Source organism: Rana temporaria, chromosome 2, assembly GCF_905171775.1.
Source record: "Rana temporaria chromosome 2, aRanTem1.1, whole genome shotgun sequence".
Classification (NCBI taxonomy): domain Eukaryota; kingdom Metazoa; phylum Chordata; class Amphibia; order Anura; family Ranidae; genus Rana; species Rana temporaria.
Genome location: NC_053490.1, coordinates 274,105,804 through 274,130,094, shown reverse-complemented (window position 1 = coordinate 274,130,094; position 24,291 = coordinate 274,105,804). Strand labels below are relative to the sequence as shown.

The 24,291-nt window shown below is 48.0% G+C and overlaps 1 protein-coding gene across 3 annotated transcripts in view; it reads right to left on the bottom strand.

The window, feature by feature from the left end:
- KPNA6 (karyopherin subunit alpha 6) overlaps positions 1–24,291 on the bottom strand; it is a 68,301-nt gene that overhangs the window by 16,242 nt on the left and 27,768 nt on the right. For all 3 annotated transcript variants that reach the window (XR_005746993.1, XM_040337057.1, XM_040337056.1), the window contains exons 5-10: positions 21,108–21,202; positions 20,881–21,012; positions 20,679–20,767; positions 16,568–16,667; positions 16,321–16,484; positions 170–248 (exon numbers count right to left, since the gene is read on the bottom strand). Coding sequence is in view for 2 of the 3 variants with exons in the window: in XM_040337057.1 (XP_040192991.1) it covers positions 170–248; positions 16,321–16,484; positions 16,568–16,667; positions 20,679–20,767; positions 20,881–21,012; positions 21,108–21,202 (659 nt within the window). In the remaining variant the exon portion in view is untranslated. The remainder of the gene's footprint in view (positions 1–169; positions 249–16,320; positions 16,485–16,567; positions 16,668–20,678; positions 20,768–20,880; positions 21,013–21,107; positions 21,203–24,291) is intronic.

Below are 24,291 nucleotides of genomic sequence, written 5' to 3'. Positions count from 1 at the left end.
CCTAGTCCTCTCCTATAGAACATGAACATAACCCACAAGTCAAGAATTAAGGAAGCCGTGTCCGTCCATGGATGAAAAGAGAAATACAAAATTTGCAACAGCTAATTATACATATCCTTAAAAGAAAAGTAAAACTAAATTCATAATTTAGTTACATAATGGCTCTCACCTGTGTCTGGATGTCATCTCCTGTAACAATATTTCCTACAGCTCTCAGTGCAGGTGATGCCACCTTGTAATCATTGTGCCTTGGTGGGAAGCAAGAGAGATGTATGTTACAACTCAGGCCTTTAGACAAATAAAACAATTAAAGCACTTTATTTCACACTGCCATCACAATTTAAAGTATTTGCATAAGGGATCGACCGATTATCGGTGGCCAATATTAACTTTTTTTAGAAGTATCGGTCAAAAAATATGACATTGCTTCAAGGAGTTTTACTGGGGTGCTGCATGTATCACCTTGGTACCGTTCTTTAACCACTTGATTACTGGGCACATAATCCCCCTCCTGCCCAGACCAATTTTCAGTGCTCTCACTTTGAATGACAATTGCGCGGTCAAACACCGTCTATCAATGGGCACAGCAGTGAGATGCGCAAGTTTGCCCTCACAGAAAATCTCTCCGTGGGGGCACCCAATGAAGGATAAGCCAGGAGCGCTGCCAGGGAACCCCAGAACAAGAGGATTGGGGCTGCTCTGTGCAAAACCCTTGCACAGAGAAGGCAAGTATGACATGTTTGTTGTAATAAAAAAAAAACCCCCACAAACCTTTACAAATCACTTTAACCACTTGCTGCCGGCCGTACGACTTTGTACGGCCACAGTGTGGATCCCAATTGCCAGGAGGCCGTCTATATACGGCCTCCAGCCACTTGGGGGGGCGTGTGCCCGCCGCATCACTGAGATGCCGATGCGCGTGCCTGGCGGTTACACAGACAAGGACGTGGATCTGTGTGTGTAAACACACAGATCCACGTCCTGTCAGGGAGAGAGGAGACCGATGCTGTGTCCCTTGAACATAGGGACACAGATCGGTCACCTCCCCCAGTCAGTCCCCTTCCCCCACAGTTAGAAACACTATGCAGGGTACACTCACCCCCTAGTGTTAACCCCTTCCCTGCCAGTCACATTTATACAGTAATTAGTGCATATTTATAGCACTGATCGCAGTATAAATGTGAATGGTGCCAAAAGTGTCTGCCATAATGTCGCAGCCCTAATAATAAAAATTCTGTCCCCTATTTTGTAGGCGCTATAACTTTTGCGCAAACCAGTCGCTTATTGCGATTTTTTTTTACCAAAAATATGTAGAAGAAGAAGAATACGTATCGGCCTAGACTGAGAAATTTTTTTTTTTTAATTGGGCTATTATAGCAACAAATAAAAAAAAAAGTTTTTTTTTTCAAAATGTACTTTTTTTGTTTATAGCGCAAACAAAAATAGGATTTTTGTACTCATCGTAAAATCCATTTCTCATGGACGGACACAGCAGCATTGACCTTAGGGTTATATATCCTTCCCTTAAGTAGAGACTAGGCAGAAAAAAACAGCACCTTAAGTGTTAAAACACTTCTCTCTGTACAGCACCTCCCAGGGGGCGGGTCCCTTGGGTACATCCCACTCTCTTGCATCATGCAGCCTCAGTTTGTAAACAAGCAGTACAAATAAAGGAGGGGTGGGTGCTGTTTCCGTCCATGAACTCAGAGAAATGGATTTTACGGTGAGTACAAAAATCCTAATTTTCTCTTCAGTTCATGGACCGACACAGCAGCATTGACCTTAGGGACGTCCCCAAGCAGTGTCAAAAAATTGAGGGGTGGCAAGGGGAAAAAAAAAAAAAAAAAACACACACCCCACACACAGCAAACCAAGCTTCACCCCAAACAAATCAGAGTTCCTCAACGGAGGAACTTCAACCTTAAACTGCCACCTGTAAAACCTTGCGGCCAAAGGAGGCATCCGAAGATGCACTTACATCCACCTTGTAAAACTTTGAGAAGGTGTGGATTGACGACCAGGTTTCTGCCTTACACACCTGTAACACAGACGCTTGATGGCAGAAAGCCCAAGAGGCACTGATCACCCTGGTCGAATGCGCCGTAACCTGAAAGGGAGGCGCCAGCCCCTTCAGGGCATAGGCCTGAAGCACGACCGGTCTGATCCACCTAGAAATGGTGGCTGACGAGACCGCCAGACCCTTCTTAGGACCCGTCACCGACATGAACAGCGAGTCTGACTTCCGAAACTGAGCCGTAGCAGACAAGTACACCCGTAGGGCCCGAACCACGTCCAAGGAATGTAAAGTGGCCTCCTTCGGGTTTTTCGTCCGAGGACATAAGGATGGCAAAACAATGTCCTCATTAATGCGAAAAGCCGAAACAACCTTTGGAAGGAATGATGGCTGCAGCACCACCTTATCCTTATGGATGACCAAGTAAGGAGCCTTGCAGGACAAGGCCGCCAGTTCCGATACTCGTCTAACCGAGGTAATTGCCACCAGAAAAACCACCTTCTGGGACAGAGTCAACAGAGGAATCTTCCGTATGTCCTCAAACGGAGCTTCTTGAAGCACCGAAAGGACTAAATTCAAGTTCCATGCAGGCAGTGGAGGGCGCACAGGAGGGGCTACATGCCGAACCCCCTGCACAAACGTACGCACTAGGGAGTGCGCCAAGGGTCGCTGAAAGTAGACAGCTAGAGCCTAAATCTGACTCTTAACCGTACTTGAGGCGAGAGCCCAATCCACTCCACGCTGTAAGAACAGCAGAATCCGGGACATCACGTATGTACGGGGGCGCCATTTCATCTCTTCACACATTGCGATGTAGGCCTTCCACGTACGAAGGTAAATCTTTCGTGAAGTAGACTTCCGTGCTCGCAACATGGTAGAGACCACCGAGCCTGACAGGCCTCGATCCTTCAGCACCTGGCTCTCAACAGCCATTCCGTTAAAGCCAGCGACTGTAAAGCAGGGTGAAAGATCGGACCCTGCGACAGAAGATCTCTCAGAGGTAGACGCCAGGGGACATCTGCCACCAGACGCACCAGGTCCGCGTACCAGGGACGGCGCGGCCAATCCGGAGCGATCAGGATTATTGGTATCCCCTCGGCTTCCACTCTGCGCAGCAGGCGAGGAAGAAACTTCAGAGGGAAGGCGTAAATTAGGTGATGGTGACCCCATGGTGCCACCAACGCGTCTGACGCGTCCGCCCACAGATCCCTTCCCTTGACCTGGCCACGAACCGTGACACCTTCTGATTGAGACGGGACGCCAGAAGGTCCACGTCTGGAATGCCCCATCTTTGAAACACCTCCGGGTGTAGCGACCATTCTCCTTGGTCTAGCTTTTGGCGACTTAGGTAGTCTGCTTGCCAGTTCAGCACCCCCGGAATGTACACGGCCGACAGAGCCGGAACGTACCTTTCGGCCCACCGGAGGATGTGCACGACTTCTGTCGCTGCAGCCGAGCTCCACGTGCCCCCCTGATGATTGACGTACGCAACGGCCATGGCGTTGATAAACTGGATCCTGACCAGTCGGTCCTGAAGACCCAGAGACCACTTGGAGAGACAACTTGATCGCTCGGAGCTCCAGTACATTGATTGGTAGGCGGGACTCCTGAGTCCAGCGCCCCTGGGCTGACTGGACACCCCAGACACCCCCCCCAGCCGGAGAGGCTGGCATCCGTTGTGATCACTGTCCAATGGCACGGCAAAAATTATTTTCCGGCCCGAAGTGCCGGAGATGTCAGCCACCACACTAGGGAGGACCTGACCAGGCGACTCACCCAAATCTGGTAATCGGGAGACGAAGGGAGCTTGTCCCAACGTGACAGAATCTTTTTGCAATGCTCGAGTGTGAAATTGGGCATACGGCACTGCCTCGAAAGAGGCCACCATCAGACCCAGCATTCTCATGCAAAAGCGAAGCGACGCCCATTTCTGGGTTGTCAGCCGCTGCACCGCAGACTGCAATGTCTGTAGTTTTTCCGTTGGGAGGAAAACTCTCGCCTCTGAAAGGTCCAGGACTAACCCCAGGTATTCCAGCCGCTGAGATGGTACCAGTACTGACTTCTGGGTATTCAATAGCCAACCGAATTCTCGGAGGGTTTGACAGGTGATAGATACGTCCTCTTCTAACTGAGCTTGAAGAAGCTCTCGGAAGAAGGTCGTCCAGGTATCATACGATAGCGATCCCGCGCTGCCTCAGCAGGGCCAGAATCGGAGCAAGCACCTTGATGAAAACCCGTGGTGCTGAGGCCAGGCCGAACGGGAGGGCCACAAATTGAAAGTGGTCCTCTCCAATCGCAAAACGCAGAAATCTCTGGTGTTTTGCGCATATGGGGATATGCAGGTACGCGTCCTTGATATCCAAGGATGCTAGGAAATCCCTGATGGAGCGCTGCTACAACCGAGCGAATCGACTCCATCCTGAATTTGTGCACTTTGACAAAACAATTGAGGGCCTTGAGGTCAAGGATTGGACGGACCCCTTCCTTCTTGGTGAGTACAAACAGATTGGAGTAAAACTCCTGAAACCGTTCCGTTGAAGGAACCGGTACAACCACCCCCCTGACCAGCAGATCCTGGACAGCTCCTTCCGGCGACCCGGAGCAAAAAAAATAAATCAGTTTGATGGGCAAGAGAAAAAAAAAAAAAAAACTATCTTGTACCCCGAGGAAACTACTTCGCAAACCCAACGGTCGGAAAGGAGAGACCTTTACCGAGCCGCAAATTCGCGAAGCCGGCCCCCCACCCGAGATGCGGGCAGGGGCAGACCTTCATGCAGAAGCAGGCTTGCGGTACTAGGGGCGCTTTTGCCCTTCAGCGGGCGCTTTAGCTCCCTGGAAAAGTTTTCCTGCCGCACTTGACGGGCGAAAAAATAAATAAAAAAAACACGCTTGGGGGCAGTAAAGGAGGGTCCTTGCTTACAGCGAGGTTTCTTTCCCTTCCCAGATTGTGGGAGCAGAGTGCTCTTACCGCATGTGGCATCCTTTATGTCATCCAGGGACGCCCCAAAAAGCCGTTCACCCTTAAAAAGGTAAGTCCACCAAAGCCTTTTTAGAAGACTGGTCCGCAGACCAACACTTCAGCCACACGAGGCGGCGTAGTACCACCGCGGAGGTCCTGGAGAGCAAGGGGAGCATATCCAGGGCCGACTCAGACCAACTTTAGGCCCTGTACCAACTGTTCGGTCAGGTCCACACAGAGCTCAGAAGCATTCTGCGCCTCCAGTTCCTGCAGCAAGGACTTTTCCCGTTCGGCAAGTGTCTGCTACACCAGAGCCCCGGCCAAAACCAGTCTCACCACCGACCCCACTACTGTGAACATGGAGCGGGCCACAGCCTCAACTCTCCCATCTGCGGGATCCTTAAAAGCGGGAGCCCTTCCACAGGCAACGTGGTAGCCTTGTTCAGCCTGGACACAGGGGGGTCCACTGACGGAGGAGAGACCCACTTTTTTTTTTTTAAAACGGACCGCAAAGTATTTTGGAACAGCAAAAACTTTCTGCGGCCGATCCCATTCCTTGTACAACAATTTGTCCAGAAATGGAACACAAGGAAACACTTCTTGGGTTCCGCAAGCCACCCCGCACCGCAAAAGGGACCGGCATGTCTGATGCCTCCACCAAATCCTCAAGTTTCTGAGTATCCCGCACCGCAGTGATAAGAGCTCCAACAAATTCCTTATCGTGCGCTGACCCTGAAGCAGAGTCATCCTCACTGTCCGTGTGGGCTAAGCCTGCATCATCTGACATGACGGAACCAGGGCCAGATGCAATAGCAGGGTCTGATTTCGTGTCAGAGACATCCCCAGAAGCAGGCGCAGGGAGGGGCGCTTTTTACCCCCCTTCTGGCCACTTGCCGCTTCAATCCTGGCAACAAACGCCTCAAGGACTGCCGCCATAGCAGCCACCGAGGTTGCAGGGGCACTAAGGGTTAACTCTGGCATGGTTGGGGTAGAAGCCTCCGGTTCAGACTACATGCCGCCTTAGTACTGCAAGACAGGACCCACAGGTCACCCTCCAGGCTGCAACAGAGAGCAGGGGAACCCCCAGGAGACTCACCACCCCGACCAGAGTGCAGCGCTGCTGAAGAGCTGAGAGCACTGTCCATGCTGTGCCGTCCCTCAGGAAGTATTCTGCGGGCTTTGGCGCCGTTATTTCGGGCACTAGAGGCCAAAAACGTTTCCAAGATGGCCACCGACATGCAGAAAAACAGCATGTGGGCTACAAGAAAATGGCAGCCGATACATAGAACCGGTAAAATGGCGGCCATACACGAGTTTTAAAACCCCAGTAACACACAGCAGAACACAGTACAGCACCATAATGCAATAAAAAAAAATAGCACCTCACAGCAGCACAGAGCCCCCCCCAGGCGGATGCCCCACCTCACAGCCGCCACCCAGAACGGGGAAAGAGGGAGAGGAAGGGAGAGAGGAAAGCAGGGCGAACCCTCAATCGACCTCCCCAGGAATGCACCAGCCAAACCACCCTGCCAAGGCAAGGGGATACTACTTACCCATCCTGCGACCACCGGCTGGAGGCATTCCAGACAGAACCATCTGCAGCAGATACGGCATGGCTGTCGGCCTGGCACACTGACAAAGCCATAGAGACCGGTCATATGTGTTCCCTGTAGCATATAGCTCACCGGCCACCCCTGGAGCAACGGGGCATGTCGTGGACAGCCTAGCTAAAGGCCGGCACACGCTCGATGGCCGAACATGGGGGGGGACAACGGACAAGGATCAAGATCCAGCCTGTCACTTAGTCGGCAGTTGATTGTAGATCCCAGGATCCAAAAATGCAGGAAAAAATCCAAATAAAAAAAAAAAAACGGAAGAAAAAAAAAAATGTGCAAAAAAACTCCCGAGCATATGGACTCCAGAAGGGCCATGTCTTCTCCTAACGCTAGGCAGAATAAAAACTGAGGCTGCATGATGCAAGAGAGTGGGATGTACCCGGGGGACCTGCCCCCTGGGAGGTGCTGTACTGAGAGAGAAGTGTTTTAACACTTGAAGTGCTGTTTTTTCTGCCTAGTCTCTCCTGAAGGGAAGGATATATAACCCCAAGGTCAATGCTGCTGTGTCTGTCCATGAACGGAAGAGAAATAAAAACCGTAGAGGTGATTAAATACCACCAAAAGAAAGCTCCATTTGTGGGGAAAAAAAGGACGTCAATTTTGTTTGGGAGCCACGTCGCACGACTGAGCAATTGTCAGTTAAAGCGACGCAGTGCCGGAAGCTGAAATTTCACCTGGGCAGGAGGGGGGTATATGTGCCCAGTAAGCAAGTGGTTAATATTGTAGTGAGGGCAGCACTGCATAAGAGAGGGGGTGTAGTGGCGCTTGCCAATAGGAAATAAATAAATGGTCAATATATATACATACTATATATATATATATATATATATATATATATATATATATATATATATATATATATATATATATACACATATACATACATATATACACACACACACACACATATACGTAAACGCACAACAACGTAAAAGGCCTGACCAGTGTATCCAATTTAAACGTGTTCCACTCCTATTTCCTTATATCCCACCATACATCAACAACCATGATGTGAGGGATGGATAACGTGAAGATAATGAGATCCAAAATAAGTAAATGACTAGAAATAATTTTAGTCATCAAAAATTTCCAATAATTAATAATGTGAAAAAACTCCTTGATAAGTGAAAAAGTCCAGTGCAAAAATAAATATAATAAATAGTGAAAAAGTAAAATCCAGAATAATCAATAAAACACCTTTGAATAATTGCAAAAGAGTCTATATGTGCACAATACCGTGCTAAAATAAATAAATAGTGTTCAAAAAATTTAATAAATCAGTGCTTCAATATAATCTCCAAAGTGCACAGTGCTCTAAAAAAACAAAGTCAGATAATCAAGTGCTTGATTGAATATTCCCCAAAGGTGCAATAGTGCTTGAAAAAAAAAGGATTTTTAATACAGCTTACCTGTAAAATCCTTTTCTTGGAGTACATCACGGGACACAGAGCGGCATATTCATTACTATGTGGGTTATATGGAGTACCTTCAGGTGATGGACACTGGCAATCTCAAACAGGAAGTGCCCCTCCCTATATAACCCCCTCCCATAGGAGGAGTACCTCAGTTTTGTAGCAAGCAGTATGCCTCCCAAAATGGTCCCCATAAGAGGGGTGGGAGCTCTGTGTCCCGTGATGTACTCCAAGAAAAGGATTTTACAGGTAAGCTGTATTAAAAATCCCTTTTTCTTTCTCGTACATCACGGGACACAGAGCGGCATATTCATTACTATGTGGGATGTCCCAAAGCAATGCTTACAATGAGGGGAGGGAGACATCTTCCCAAGACAAAAGGATTTAATTTAGAGATATACTTAAATCATAATAAATCCAACTTCGTTGAGAAAAAAATAATTTTTAATTTTACTCAAAAGGGAGCCCCCGGAATCCGAGGGTCTCAAACTGCAGCCCGCAGCACTGCCTGCCCAAAGGCTGTATCAGTATTCCTTCTTACGTCCAACTGGTAGAACTTTGTAAAACATGTGGACAGAAGACCAGGTTGCCGCCTTGCAAACTTGAGCCATAGAGATCTGGTGGTGTGCTGCCCAGGAGGCGCCCATGGCCCTAGTAGAATGAGCCTTTAATGATAACGGAGGAGGCAACCCTTTCAAGCCGTAGGCCTGAGTGATTAACTGTTTAATCCACCTCGAGATGGTGGATTTTGCAGCTGCCTGCCCCTTCTTGGGCCCATCCAGTAAAATGAACAACACATCTGTTTTCCGGATCTTCTCTGTAGCTTTAAGATAGGCCTTCATGGCCCTGACAATATCCAAGGTATGCAGCAACCCTTCCTTTCTGGAAGTAGGTTTAGGAAAGAAGGATGGCAATACCAAATCCTGGTTTAGATGAAAACTGGATATAACCTTTGGTAGGATGGAAGGATGAGGGCGGAGAACGACCTTGTCCTTATGTAAAATAAGATATGGTTCCTTACAGGATAAGGCTGCCAGTTCCGATACTCTTCTGGCGGAAACTATGGCGACCAAAAATACTAACTTCCTTGTCAGTAAAACCAAAGGAATTTCAGCCAACGGCTCAAAAGGTTGTTTCTGTAAACTTGACAGAACAAGATTTAAATCCCACGGGCAAAGCGGGGATTTAACTGGAGGATTAATACGTAAGACCCCCTGCATGAAGGTCTTAACCAGCGAGTGGGTGGCCAGCGGCCGCTGAAACCATACTGACAAAGCTGAAATCTGTCCTTTGATTGTGCTTAATGCCAGTCCTTTATCCACTCCTAGCTGGAGGAAACTTAATACTCTATCGATGGTAAATTTGCGAGACCCTGTAATAAATCACCCTAGAGACCGGTTTCCTGGCTCCGATTAGGGTAGAGATTACTTTCTGAGACAGACCTCTACCCCTGAGAATCAGGGATTCAGCTTCCAGGCCGTCAAATTTAGATGCCGTAAGGCAGGGTGGAGGATCGGACCTTGCGATAGCAGGTCTGGCCGTAGAGGAAGAGTCCAAGGGTCTCCCACTACCATCTTCAGGATTAGTGAATACCATGCCCTTCTGGGCCATGCTGGAGCTACCAGGATAACTGGTATGTGCTCCACCCTGATCCTGCGCAGCAGGCGGGGTAGTAACTGGAGCGGGGGAAATGCATAAAGAAGTTTGAACTGATGCCAAGGGCAAACTAACGCATCGGTTCCGCAGGCCCTGGGATCCCTTGTGCGGGACATGAACCTGTCTAGCTTCTTGTTCAGTCTCGATGCCATGATATCCACGTCCGGCACTCCCCATTTCTGGCAGAGTGTCTGAAAGACCTGTGGATGCAGAGACCACTCCCCCGGCAACAGAGTCTGGTGACTTAAGAAGTCCGCCTGTAGGTTGTCCACTCCGGGAATGACTATAGCCTATATGCAGGGCACATGGGCTTCTGCCCACAAGAAAATCAAGCTCACTTCTTTCTGAGCGGCTTGACTCTTGGTTCCCCCTTGGTGATTTATATATGCCACCGCCGTGGCATTGTCCGATTGTATTTTCACCGGGAACCCCTGTAGTTTGGACGTCCAAGCCCTGAGGGCTAGTCGAGCAGCTCTGAGCTCCAAGATATTGATGGGCAACTGCTTCTCTGCCGCTGCCCAAGTGCCCTGGCGAGTGCAACCATCCAAAATTGCTCCCCAGCCCATCAGGCTGGCGTCTGTGGTTACTATCTTCCAGGTCACAGGACTGAAAGTCTTTCCCTTCAGGAGATTCTGAGGGTTTAACCACCAAGATAGACTTTGCCGCACTCTTGGTGAGAGTGGCAAAGGAATTTCTAAGGCCTGAGGCCTCTTGCTCCATGCTGACAGGATGGCTGCATGCAGGATGCGAGTGTGGCTCTGAGCGTACGGAACCGCCTCGAATGTGGCCACCATCTTGCCTAGTAGTCGCATACATAGGCGAACAGTTGGCCCTTTCTTTCTTAGAACTATTTGTATTAGCTCCTTGATGGCCTTGACCTTTAATAGGGGTAGGAACACCTTTTGTTGTTCTGTATCCAATCTCATGCCGAGATATTCCAGCTGCCTTGTGGGCAGGAATGCTGACTTGTCTCGATTTAGGACCCAGCCGAACCTCTCGAGGTACTGAACCGTGAGGGCCACTGCTCGTTCCAGGCCAGGAGACGAGTGGTCTACGACCAAGAGGTCGTCCAGGTAAGCCAGGACCGTGACCCCTTGGGTCCTTAGATTGGCTAGGATTGGGGCTAGGACCTTCGTGAATACCCGGGGGGCCGTAGCCAACCCGAAGGGGAGCGCCACAAATTGGAAATGACGCTGAGCCACCGCGAAGCGTAGAAATACTTGATGTGGCTGAAAAATTGGCACATGAAGGTAAGCATCCTTTATGTCTATGGACGCCATGAAGTCGTCCTTCTGGAGCACGGTGACAGCTGACCGAATAGTTTCCATCCGGAATGAGCGGACCTTTAGGTACGCATTTACTCCCTTTAAGTCCAAGATTGGCCTGACATCGCCGTTGGGCTTTGGGATAATAAACAGGTTGGAGTAGAACCCCAATCCCTGTTCCCGGACTGGTACTTCTACTATCACCTTCTGGCATAGCAGATGATTCAATGCCGCCATCAATGCGGCTCTTTTCACAGGGTCGCCTGGTACTCTTGACTCCTGGTAATGAGGAGGAGGGAATTTTAGAAATTCTAGTTTGTAGCCCATGGTCACGGAAGACCGTACCCAGCAGTCGGGAATGCTGGCCTCCCAAACCTCTGCAAAGAGACGCAGCCTTCCCCCCACCATCGTGGGTGGGGGCGCCCCTTCATAAGGCCGACTTGGGGGCTGGCTTCGCAGGCTTGCGGTACCACTGCTTCTTGCCACCCGTGGCTTGGCCCTGCGGCTTATTGTTAAATCCTGATCTTGCAGGAGGCCGTCGATACTGCTTGGTATTAGAGGGCCCCTGCCCCGGGGAGGGCTGGCGCTTAAATGCGGGCCCTCGGGCCTTCTTCTTGACTGGCAAGAGAGTGCTTTTGCCGCTTGATATAGTCTGAATATATCTATCCAGATCTTCTCCGAAGAGACGTCCTCCATGGAAGGGAAACTCTACCAGGAGTTTTTTGCACGGGGGCTCAGCCTCCCAATTCTTCAACCATAAGAGCCTTCTCATATGGATTAGAAATAAGGATAAACGTGACGCCTGCTGGATGGAGTCCTTGATAGCATCCACCGTAAAGCGTATAGCCCTGGGTATATCCGAAAATTCCTCTGCCTGTTGGGCAGGGATCAGTTTAAGCATTTGCTTAGTCTTATCTGATAATGCTTGGGCAACTCCAATAGCAGCCACAGCGGGCTGAACTATCGCCCCTGCTGAAGTAAAGGAGGCCTTAAGTAATGTTTCCAAGCGTTTATCAACCGGATCCTTAAACACCTGTAAGTTTTCTACAGGGCAAGTTAAAGATCTGTTCACACAGGAGATGGCTGCGTCCACCGCCGGGGGCGCCCACCTTTTGGAGAATTTCTCCTCCATAGGATATAAAACAGAGAATTTTTTAGGTGGTAAAAAGACTATCTGGCTTGATCCAATCCTGAAATATGACATCCTCGAGTAGAGGATGGACCGGAAAAACTGCGTTGCTTTGAGGCGCTCTTAATGAGCCTAAAGCTGAAACCGCCGATACTTGAGGTTCTGGTATGGGTAACTTAAATGCCTCATGGACCATGTCCGTTAAAGCTTGAACCCACAAACTTTCCCCTTGGGAGGTTGAACTAGACTCCTCAGTATCCGGATCCTCGATCTCTGAACCACCCTGGTCCAAAATGTCAGGATTATCCAACTCCCCTAGGGAAAGGATCTCTGAGTCTGAGGGTTCCTGCTCGGGTGACGGAGACCTAGTCCGCTTTCTACCCGATATAGCCTTAGCTATTCTTTTTGCCATTCTTTTCTCTAGTTCTCCTAAAGAAACAGCAAGCACCCTCTCAGTGACAAAGCCGGGGTTGGACTGAACTGGACCAGCCCCAGCACCAGATCCCCCAGGTCCCATCAGGGCGTGCCCTGATATGTCCTGTGGGGAGAGCAGCGGCATAGCCGTGTCTGAGCCCTCGGATTTTGCGGGGGAATCCCCACCCTCTGCCGGTTTGGGAACGATAGAGACTAACGCCCAAACTGAGAAGGGAGATCAGAAGTACTTTCCCTTTTTCTTCTTCTTTTTTCTTTTTTTTTTTTTTGAAGAGGAAAAGAAAAATACTCTGTCTCCTAATAAGTATTGCCAATAGCCATCTGATGAAAAAAAGGAAAAGGAAACCTATCTGTAGGTTTGACAGTCTATTCTTTAGAAAACGACTGTAATCTTTCCTTCCGCCACTGGGTGTAGCGAGCTCCGCTCTGCGTCCTCCTCCTCTGTAACTCAGGAAGACACTGAGCTTTTGGCAGCTACTGGAAGGGCCTCCCCTTCCTATATGTAAATCGCCGCCCACAGGGATGCGCCCCCACCCCAGCCAACGGCGCGAAAAACGTTCATATCTCGAGCGCGCGCCCGTCGGCGGGGGCCATCGCACATGGAGGACGGAGCGGCGCAGCACCCAGGCAGGTAAGCCCTCAGGTAGGTCACAGACCTCCTCTTAGCATGGGAAACACGGCTCCTGTATTTCACAGAGATCCCACACCTAGCGCAGCAGACCCAGCTAAACAACACTTTCCAGGGAGGACACCTATCACTGGGGGAAAAAGATTTGAATCATCCTGTCTCTGACCATAGACATAGTGATTCCTTGCCAATGCAGAGCATACCCAGGCATGACCCCCTGTGCACCTCCCTCCAGGGAATCTGCTAAGAACCAAGTTCCGCAGGCTCCCCAATACTTACCTGCTCCATGCCGCAGGACTTTTGCACAGCAAGAGGTCCAATCTTCCCCCATCTCCGTGGGTGGCGTCTAGACCTTCAGGCCCTGGGTTCCTATGAAGGAGCCACTGTCCTGGGCCCATATAGCACCCTGGCAAACAGGAGCTTTAGATGCCCAAGGTTCTAAGTCCTGGGCCCAGCTCTCTAAAAAGAGAAGCGTTATGGGCAAACCCCATGGCTTTGGGGTCCGGATACTGTCCACTTTAGCACTGAGGCCGTTGGACAGATCCGGTTAGCCTGCCTTGATCCCAAGGATGTGGAGGCAAAGCTAAACCATGACCAACACCTAAGACACTGGCGAAAAAACTGAGGTACTCCTCCTATGGGAGGGGGTTATATAGGGAGGGGCACTTCCTGTTTGAGATTGCCAGTGTCCATCACCTGAAGGTACTCCATATAACCCACATAGTAATGAATATGCCGCTCTGTGTCCCGTGATGTACGAGAAAGAAAGATGATGCTGCAATCCACCGCACGATCATTCAGTGTAGTTGTGCAGATCAAGCCTTATTGTAAGGTAATCCTAGCCTCTCCCCTCAAACAAGGCTAAATTCAGCCCATAATGATGTCAATGAAGCCCAGCAGGTTCAACTGCGGATCTGTGTCTCCAGGTCAGCCCAGCTTGCTCCAGTCATCCGACCACAGATTTCCCAGATCGCTCTCAAACTGGCACTCAATAGAAGCACATATGCGTGGCAGATCGATGCCACTTAGAACCTATGACCAAGTGGCGTCGATCTGCCATGCAACGCGTCAGGAGGAGGAGCGGCCGAGAGAGGAGAACTGCTGTGGAGTCAATCTGATTACGGTCATCATCTGCATGCTGATTACAGCGATTTTAAAATGTGAGTGCTATATTATTTTTTTATTAAAACGCATTTGCCTACTATACTATGGGGATTCTATTGTGCTTCTATTGAGTGCCAGTTTGAGAGCAATCTGGGAAATCTGGTCGGATGACTGGAGCAAGCTGGGCTGACCTGGAGACACAGATCCGCAGTGGAACCTGCTAGGCTTCATTGACATCATTATGGGCTGAATTTAGCCTTGTTTGAGGTGAGAGGCTAGGATTACCTTACAATAAGGCTTGATCTGCACAAATACACTGAATGATCGTGCGGTGGATTGCAGCATCATCTTTTTTCAAGCACTATTGCACCTTTGGGGAATATTCAATCAAGCACTTGATTATCGGACTTAGTTTTTTAGAGCACTGTGCACTTTGGAGATTATATTGAAGCACTGATTTATTAAATTTTTTGAACACTATTTATTTATTTTAGCACGGTATTGTGCACATATAGACTCTCTTGCAATTATTCAAAGGTGTTTTATTATTGATTATTTATTCTGGATTTTACTTTTTCACCATTTATTATATTTATTTATTTTTGCACTGGACTTATCAAGGAGTTTCTTTCACATTATTTATTTATTATTGGAAATTTTTGAGGACTAAAATTTCTAGTCATTTACTCATTTTGGATCTCATTATCTTCACGTTATCCATCCCTCACATCATGGTTGTTGATGTATGGTGGGATATAAGGAAATAGGAGTGGAACACGTTTAAATTGGATACACTGGTCAGGCCTTTTACGTTGTGCGTTTTACGTATATGTGTATTATATATACATTGACCATTTATTTCCTATTGGCAAGCGCCACTACACCCCCTCTTCTTCATATGATCGTCGGTGTGTGAACACCTTTTAGTAGTGGATGCTGCTTTTTATTAGAATTTTAGTACCATTTTATTATTATTATTATATCTGAGTATTTTAAATATTCAGCTTCTAGTGCCCTTGGTTAGAGTGGTTTTGCGCATTAGTTCCCCCCTTTTACACACTGCATAAGACAGGAGAGGTAGATCTATATGGACGAACAGCCCTCCACTATCATGCAAAACATATTGTTTTGGCACATAAAAAGGCTAAATTAGTGTGCAAATAGATACTGGCACATTTTCTCTGTGCACCAATTAATCCAGCCACCAAATCTCCCACCAGAAATTAAAGCCACTCAGTTCACTGGTAGCAAAGGAACGTGGGCCAGGTACGAATCGCAACAAAAGATCAAAATAAAAACTATTTTGCAGCACCCAAGAGGCTCTAATTACATTACAGCAGGGCAAAAAAAGTATTTAGTCAGCCACCAATTGTTCAGGTTCTCCCACTTAAAGAGAGGCCTGCAATTATCATAGGTATACAAAGAGACAAAATGGTCATTCACAAGGCCCCCCCCCCCCCATGGTTCTGGGATTTTGGCTCACGTTGAGATCATTTTGACCCCAGGGGGTGAGATCTTGCGTGGAGCCCCAGATTGAGGGAGATCGTCAGTGGTCTTGTATGTCTTCCATTTTCTAATTATTGCTCCCACAGTTGATTTCTTCACCCCAAGCTGCTTGCCTATTGCAGATTCAGTCTTCCCAGCCTTGTGCAGGTCTACAATTTTGTTTCTGGTGTACTTTACCATAGTGGAGTTTGGTGTGTGACTGTTTGAGGTTGTAAACAGGTGTCTTTTATACCGATAACAAGTTCAAACAGGTGCCATTAATACAGGTAATGAGTGGAGGACAGAGGAGCCTCTTGAAGAAGATGCAGGTCTGTGAGAGCCAGAAATCGTGCTTGTTTGTAGGTGACAAAATACTTATATTCCACCATAATTTGCAAATAAATTCTTTCCAAATCAGACAATGTGATTGTCTGGATTTGTTTCCACATTTTGTCTCTCATGGTTCAGGTATACCTATGATGACAATTACAGTCCTCTCATCTTTTTAAGTGGGAGAACTTATATACTTGTTCATACAAACTAAGCCATTAATCCGTTTTTACCCTCTTATAAATTGAAGCATATACAAAGTAAAAACCAAGTGTAGTTATATCACTCACATTAAAAGCTCTACAAGCCTGCGGCAGACTCCCGAGTCAATGACTGCCTGGATCTTCTCATTGGGACCATCAGAAAGATAGGAAAGCGCCCAGCAAGCATCTGCCAACAGGTCAGAGTCACTACTGAACAGGAGACGTGAGAGCACAGGAAGACATTGAGACACCTAGAGGATTACAGACAAATATTATGAGATTTCTGGAAACATTGTAAACCACAATTTGTATGGAAAATTAATTGAAAGAAGACCTTATCAAAATCTGGAGGGGGGTTCTTCCCTCTGCATAGGTTAGACAAGGCCCAGACAGCATTTCTTGTCATGGTAAGGCGAGTTGACTTAGTCAGCAAACTGCAGGGAAAAAAAAAAATATACAGTATATTACTTTTTTTGGAATTCAAATTATTTGGGTTATACTGTTGGCTACAGGAGTATTTGGACACCAACAAAAATATCACGCTGACCTGGTAGAACATCTTACTTCAAGCAGGTCTCAGTTTTGGGGAAAGGCAGTACCAGAAGCATGATCCAGTCAGAGACGTGGTACCTGTATACCTCAATGAACTCCAAGAATTTTTACGGCAAGTACAAAAATACCAGTTTCTTGACCAACTAGAGCAGGGGTGAGCAATTAGTGGACCCCCAGCCGTTGCAAAAGTCCCATCATGCCTCTGTCAGTCTTGCTTTGCCTCATGGGACTTGTAGTTCTGCTAATTGCAAAATATCAGGAATTGAATTGCCCTGTCAAAGTCTCGTATATCATTTATAAAAGAGAAAGGAAAGTAGAGAAGAAAAAGGGAAAGAGGGAGAGAGAAGAAAAAAAGAATCCCGCAGAAGTTAGGAAAATGGACATTTCACAGATTTTATATTGTCCTGTGGTTTCAAGTTTTGTAATAAACTACATTAACTGTTCATTCACTGGAAAGTCTTTTCTTACATCCAAGATTAACGCTAAACCACTGGTGAATATCACAAAACGAATTACTTGAACCGAGAGCCCTGAACGCTGTTCCGATTGTCCAAACCTTGTTTACCACTACTCCAAGTGTATCTGCGACAGCAGCCTGGGACAACTCCTCAATTCCTTTTATCCACATGTGCCTTTGGGACTCTGGCTTTAGCACTTTGAATAAATGTGGTATAATGCATCACCTGGTCAGGCACCTAAACTGAGCTCCGAGTTTAAATGTTAGTGCCAAGTTTGCACTGTTGAATATTTTCCCAACATAGCTCTATTTTTACAGTGACAGAGATACAGGGGGACCCCCATCTCATCTATCCACGGCATTGGACTGTATATAAAAGTACAGGCTTCACTGTCATGGTGGGCATACCCCCCAAAAGGGAGCCTTCAGGGACTGGTTTCATAGTGATGGACCATGACCCTGGACCTGTAAAGCACCCTGTGGCTGACTCACCACAATGCACAAAGTGCCAAGGCAAGAGTCCATGCAGGGTCCAGCCCAGTCATTACAGACCCCTGGGTACAGCCTCCAAGGTTTTACCGTTCTGCATACATGGCTTCAGTGTATTATCTCTTAACTCAATTTCCAAGAGGGAGAGGAAGGAGAGAGACTCCTCCCACCTAGAACAGGAAACACATTGGGGGGGGGGGGGAGAACATTCCTGTGACCCTGTCTAGCTGACGGAAACACATACTGAAGGTCTGGGGTTTAGCACAAGCCTTTTATATTGATTTGGATCATGCGTTTCCTGTTCTACATGAGGGGGGAACACCTCTCTCGTAAGCTGTTCTGGAAGAACTTGGGAAGATAAAACTAGTGAAGCAGATTTCCCTGGGGAGAAGAGCTCCATCACTTCAGACTCTAGCACAAAAACTGAAGATTTAGAATGGGGTAGAGTTATAGGGCAGGTGCCACACATGGTATATGAATATATGTTGCCCATGTTCTAAATGAATAAGAAAGCATATTTATGGCCAATGCAATCAGAGTCGGCAATCAAGATCATAAAACCTAGTATGACGGAGATTAAATCCTCCTAAGAGCCTAGGAGGAGACCATGCTCAAAAGAAACACTCCAAAAAGGACAGCAGGAATTCAAGCAAAGAACTAAATTCCAGGATGCTAGTGCCATGCCTGTCAGGCCCTTCAGCAGTCCATTGCAGACAGCATTGGAATAATGGACCATAAAGGCATCAGACAAAGTGAAGAAAAAAACACACACACACACACACACACACACACACACACACACACACACACACACACACACACACACACACACACACACACACACACACACACACTGCATAATTGGATTTATCTTGTCTATGCCTATCGGTGCCTAAAAAGGTAACCTTTAAATACTAGTGTTAAGCTGACCACAAGCATTAAAGAACGATTGGCTTCCATGCATGAGCTGACAGTCTCACAGGTCACTTTATCTCACTTTAACAAGAGTGATCTAGGTGCACAGGCACGTGACATCTCATTACAATACCTAAATTAATTTTCAAGATGGATAGTTGAGAAGCACCCCACCTCCACTGAGCCCTTACCAAGCAACTGTAAAAACCTCAGTACATAGAGGCTGAGGCATAGGACTAACATCAATAGGGCTTAGGAAAAAAAGAAGGGGGAAGAGCTTACTCTAGAGCAGTGGTTCTCAACCTGGGGGTCGAATGATGATTTGCCAGGGGTCACCAAATCCTGGACTGTTCCTGAAGCCTGCACCGCTCTCCCAGCTTTTTTGTGGCCGCCCAGCAGGGCTGTCCCTGGAGCCTGTGGCCGCCCAGCTGGGCTGTTCCTGGAGCCCACGGCTGCCCACTCAGTCGCCCATTCAGTTCACAGCCTGGCTGAGGGGCAGAGACTAGAGGTCAGTTGACTGAGGAATGTAAAGTGGGAGGTGCTGAAGGAGACCCCATCTCCTGATTTCGGCATAGATGTCACTGCTATGAGACACCACAGAGCTGGAGACACAGTGAAGCTGGAGACAGTGAGTTACACTACCTGTGGTTATAGTTGCCATTAAAAGTCGCCACTATAAGTTATCAGATCAGCAGATGACCTTTATCAAGAGAACCTAAGTTGGCTGACCAGAACTCCCCCCAGCACTGCCACTCATTCCATTCCCCCCCTCCACCAAGGAGTAAGAGAAGGAATAAAAAATAGAGAATATATGGAAGGTAGAGGAAAAGAGCGGGAGGAATAAAGAAAAAGAATAAGAGAAAGGACAAAAACGGCTAGAGAGAGGGATGTGGGAAAAAAACAATAAATTAGGATAGAGAGAGATAAAAAGGGAAAGAAAGGAGAACAAAAGAGAAAGAGGACTGGTACATCCTAAAATGTTCCATAAGGGGTTTTAATATTGTACGAGTGGAAGGGACTCAGGGAGCACTATGTCCGTGGGTTAGGGGCGCAAATTACTTGCCTTGGGTGCCGACAACCCACACTATGAAAATAATTTTACTGTTAGGGGTCCCCACAACTTGGGAAATTTTATCAAGGGGTCACGGCACTAGAGAGGTTGAGAACCGCTGCTCTAGAGCAAGGATAGGCAACCTTAGAGGTGGAGATCTATATGGGAGAAGTCAAAGATCACCGGGCACAGTGTTGCCGCCTCACACCTGATTTAAACCTCAAATTGCTGTACTACTGTGTCACAATAACGGATTTAAATCTGGTGGAGAGGAGGCAACATATTGCCACCTCACCACCTGTCAAACACATGCAGATCGCTTTTTTGAGATGAGCAGCAGTGCCTGCTGCACTTGTGAATAAGCCACTTTCAGAAAGTCTACCAAACCTGCATGATATAAATAGAAGTCTATGGCTAAACGCAGCAAACACGAAGGAAATCTGCAGGTACACTGCACTGTGTTGTGGGTAAACTGTAGCACATCAGTGTGAAAACAGTCCTATACAATTATGCCCAGTGTATCGCTTCACACTGACCGGAAGATCTTTCCTGTTGCTGGCAACACTGCAAAGACCGCTAGCTGGGATAAGAGGTAGAGAGCAGTTGTTACCACTCCACTTGGGACAGGAGCCAACACTACAGAGGAGGCATCAGCTTATGCATTTCTTGCTCCCTACTACAGCTCCAAATTTACAAGTAGCCCCTCTACATTGCACTCAGTCCGATGCTCTGGAATGGTGGGTTAGCAAGCCCAGACTGCAATCTACCAGTCACCTGTCCACGATCTACAGGTTGCTGACCCCCATTCTAGAGAAGCCAAGGCTTCATGTATACAATTAATTTTTGGACTTCAAGGGGCTCAACACAAATACTCAACACAATTCTTGCATAAGCCCAGTTGTAACAGGTTGTTTCTTTCCCCCCCCCCCCTTAAAATAAATAGGGAGACCCATTTTGCTCTATGCATTATTTTGTACTCACTTAAGTAGAGGAGGAAGGATGTCGCAGCCAAGCACATAGTCTCGACACACAGAACTGTCACCTGCAATGTTCCCTAGTGCCCACACAGCCTAAAGAAATCCACAGGAAGACAGGTAAAGGGAAGACAATAGCATTCATTGAATGAGAAGCTACTAACATTAAGGAATGCACAAATGGGTATTAAAACATTTAGTGTTCCAACCTGTTCCTGCACATCTTCAAAGTCGGAGTTTAGCAGCTGGATAAAGATTGGCACAGCTCCTGCTTCTATCACTATTTTGGTTTGTTGTGAAGTGCCAGATGCAATGTTTGTCAGGGCCCAGGCGGCTTCAAACTAGAAATAGAGGAAACTCAGTGTTGTACTTACTGTATATACCAATCTTAAATCCTCTCCAGAAGCTACCTCTGAATCCAAAGCAATACACTCACCTGTAGTGTGTAGTTGTCATTTCTTTTAAGGAAATTTACAAACCGTTCAACTACTCCAGGAGCATTGATCACTTCATCTATCGGGGGGTTTGGCTCTGAAATGCAAAGTAATCAAGGACTAGGAATTTGGGACAGTGCCAACATGACTTACTCTAGAGGCATAACTGCATTAGAACAACATTCAATGCACTAGAACATTAAAAGCAGGGTTTGACAAATTCTTGGAATCTACGAGTCAGCTAAAAAAGTTAGGAGCCAGAAAACGCGCCGTCCCGCCAAGCTCGCGCGCAGAAGCGAACACATACGTGAGTACCGCCCACATATGTAAACGGTATTCAAACCACACATGTGAGGTATCGCCGCGATCATTAGAGCGAGAACAATAATTCTAGCTCTAGACCTCCTCTGTAACTCAAAACATGCAAGTTGTAGAATTATTTTAAACGTCACCTATGGAGATTTTAAAAAGGGTAAAGGTTTGTCGGCATGCCACGAGCGGACGCAATTTTGAAGCGTGACATGTTGGGTATCAATTTACTCGGCGTAACCATATCTTTCACAATATAAAAAAAAAAAAAAATTAAATTTTTGTACTCACTGTAAAATCCATTTCTCCGAGTTCATGGATGGACACAGCAGCATTGACCATAGGGTTATATATCCTTCCTTTCAGGAGAGACTTGGGCAGAAAAAACAGCACTTCAAGTGTTAAAACACTTTTCAGTAAAGCACCTCCCAGGGGGCGGCTCCCCCGTGTACATCCCACTATCTGCACATGCAGCCCCAGTTCGTAAACAAGCAGTACAAACAGAGGGGTGGGTGCGGTGTCCATCCATGAACTCAGAGAAATGGATTTTACGGTGAGTACAAAAATCCTATTTTCTCTTCCGTTCATGGACGGACACAGCAGCATTGACCTTAGGGACGTGCCCAAGCAGTGTTAATTTTTTTTTGAGGGGTGGAAAAAAACAAAAACAAAAAAACAAACACACACCAAACCAAGCTTCACCCCAAACAAACAAGAGTTCAACGGAGGAACTTCAACCTTAAACTACCGCCTGTAAAACCTTGCAGCCAAAGGAGGCATCTGAAGATGCACTCACATCCACCTTGTAAAATTTTGAGAAGGTGTGGATTGACGACCAGGTTGCTGCCTTACACACCTGTAACACAGACGTTTGATGGCGGAAAGCCCAAGAGGCACCAATCGCCCTGGTCGAATGCGCCGTAACCTGAAAGGGAGGCGCCCGCCCCTTTAGGGCATAAGCCTGGAGCACGACGAGACCGCCAGACCCTTCTTAGGACCAGTTACCGACACGAACAGTGAGTCCAAATTCCGAAACGGAGCCGTAGCAGACAAGTACACCCGCAGGGCCCGAACCGCGTCCAAGGAATGCAAAGTGGTCTCCTTCGGGTTTTTCAGCTGAGGAAATAAGGATGGCAAAACAATGTCCTCATTAAATGTGAAAAGCCGAAACAACCTTTGGAAGGAATGACGGCTGCGGCACCACCTTATCCTTATGGATGACCAAGTAAGGAGCCTTGCAGGACAAGGGCGCCAGTTCAGATACCCGGCTGACCGAGGTAATTGCCACCAGAAAAACCACCTTCTGGGACAGAGTCAACAAGGGAATCTTATGAATGTCTTCAAACGGAGCCTCCTGAAGCACCAAAAGGACTAAATTCAAGTCCCATGGAGGCAGTGGAGGGCGCACCAGGGAATGCGACGCTGAAAGTAGACAGCTAGAGCCGAAATCTGACTCTTAACCTTACTTAAGGCGAGAGCCTGATCCACTCCACGCTGTGAGAACAGCAGAATCCGGGATATCACGTATGTACGGGGGTGCCATTTCATCTCCTCACACAGAGATGTAGGCCTTCCACGTACGATGGTAAATCTTTTGTGAAGTAGACTTCCGTGCTCGCAGCATGAGAGAGACCACTGAGCCCGACAGGCCTCGATCCTTCAGAACCTGGCTCTCAACAGCCACGCCGTTAAAGCCAGCGACTGTAAAGCAGGGTGAAAGATCGGACCCAGCGACAGAAGATCTTCTCTCAGGGGTAGACGCCTAGAGAAGTCTCCCACCAGATCCGCGTACCGGGAACCGCGCGGCCAATCCGGAGCGATCAGGATTGTTGGTATCCCCTCGGCTTCCACTCTGCGCAGCAGGCGAGGAAGAAGCTTCAGAGGAGGGAAGGCGTAGATTAGGCGATAGTGACCCCAAGGTGCCACCAACGCGTCTGACGCGTCCGGCCACGGATCCCTTGACCTGGCCACGAACCGTGACACCTTCCGATTGAGACGGGACGCCAGAAGGTCCACGTCTGAAGTGCCCCATTTTTGGCACAGGCTCCGAAACACCTCCGGGTGTAGCAACCATTCTCCTTGGTCTAGCGTTTGGCGACTTAGGTAGTCGGCTTGCCAGTTCAGCACCCCCGGAATGTACATGGCCGACAGAGCTGGAACGTACCTGTCGGCCCACCGGAGGATGTGCGCGACTTACGTCGCTGCAGCCAAGCTCAGTGTGCCCCCCTGATGATTGACGTACCCCACGGCCATGGCGTTGTCGGACTGGATCCTGACCGGTTGGTCCTGTAGACCCAGAGACCACTTGGAGAGACACAACTTGATTGCTCGGAGCTCCAGTACATTGATTGGTAGGCGAGACTCCTGAGTCCAGCGCCCCTGGGCTGACTGGACACCCCAGACACCCCACCAGCCGCTTTTGTCCTTCAGCGGGCGCCTTAGCACCCTGAAAACGTTTTCCTGCCACACTCGGTGGGCGAAAAAAAACGCTTGGGGGTAGTAAAGGAGGTCCCTTGCTTACGGCGAGGTTCTTTACCCTTTCCAGATTGCGGGATCAGAGTGCTCTTACCGCCTGTGGTTATGATGTCATCCAGGGACGCCCCAAAAAGCCGTTCACCCTTAAAGGGCAAGTCCACCAAGGCCTTTTTTGAAGACTGGTCCGCAGACCAACACTTCAGCCACACGAGGCGGCGTAGCACCACCGCGGAGGCCCTGGAGAGCAAAGGGAGCGTATCCAGGGCCGACTCACAGACAAACTTTAGGCCCTGCACCAATTGGTCGGCCAGGTCCACACAGGTCTCAGAGACATTCTGCGCCTCCAGCTCCTGCAGCAAGGACTTTGCCCGTTCTGTAAGTGTCTGACACCAGAGCCCCGGC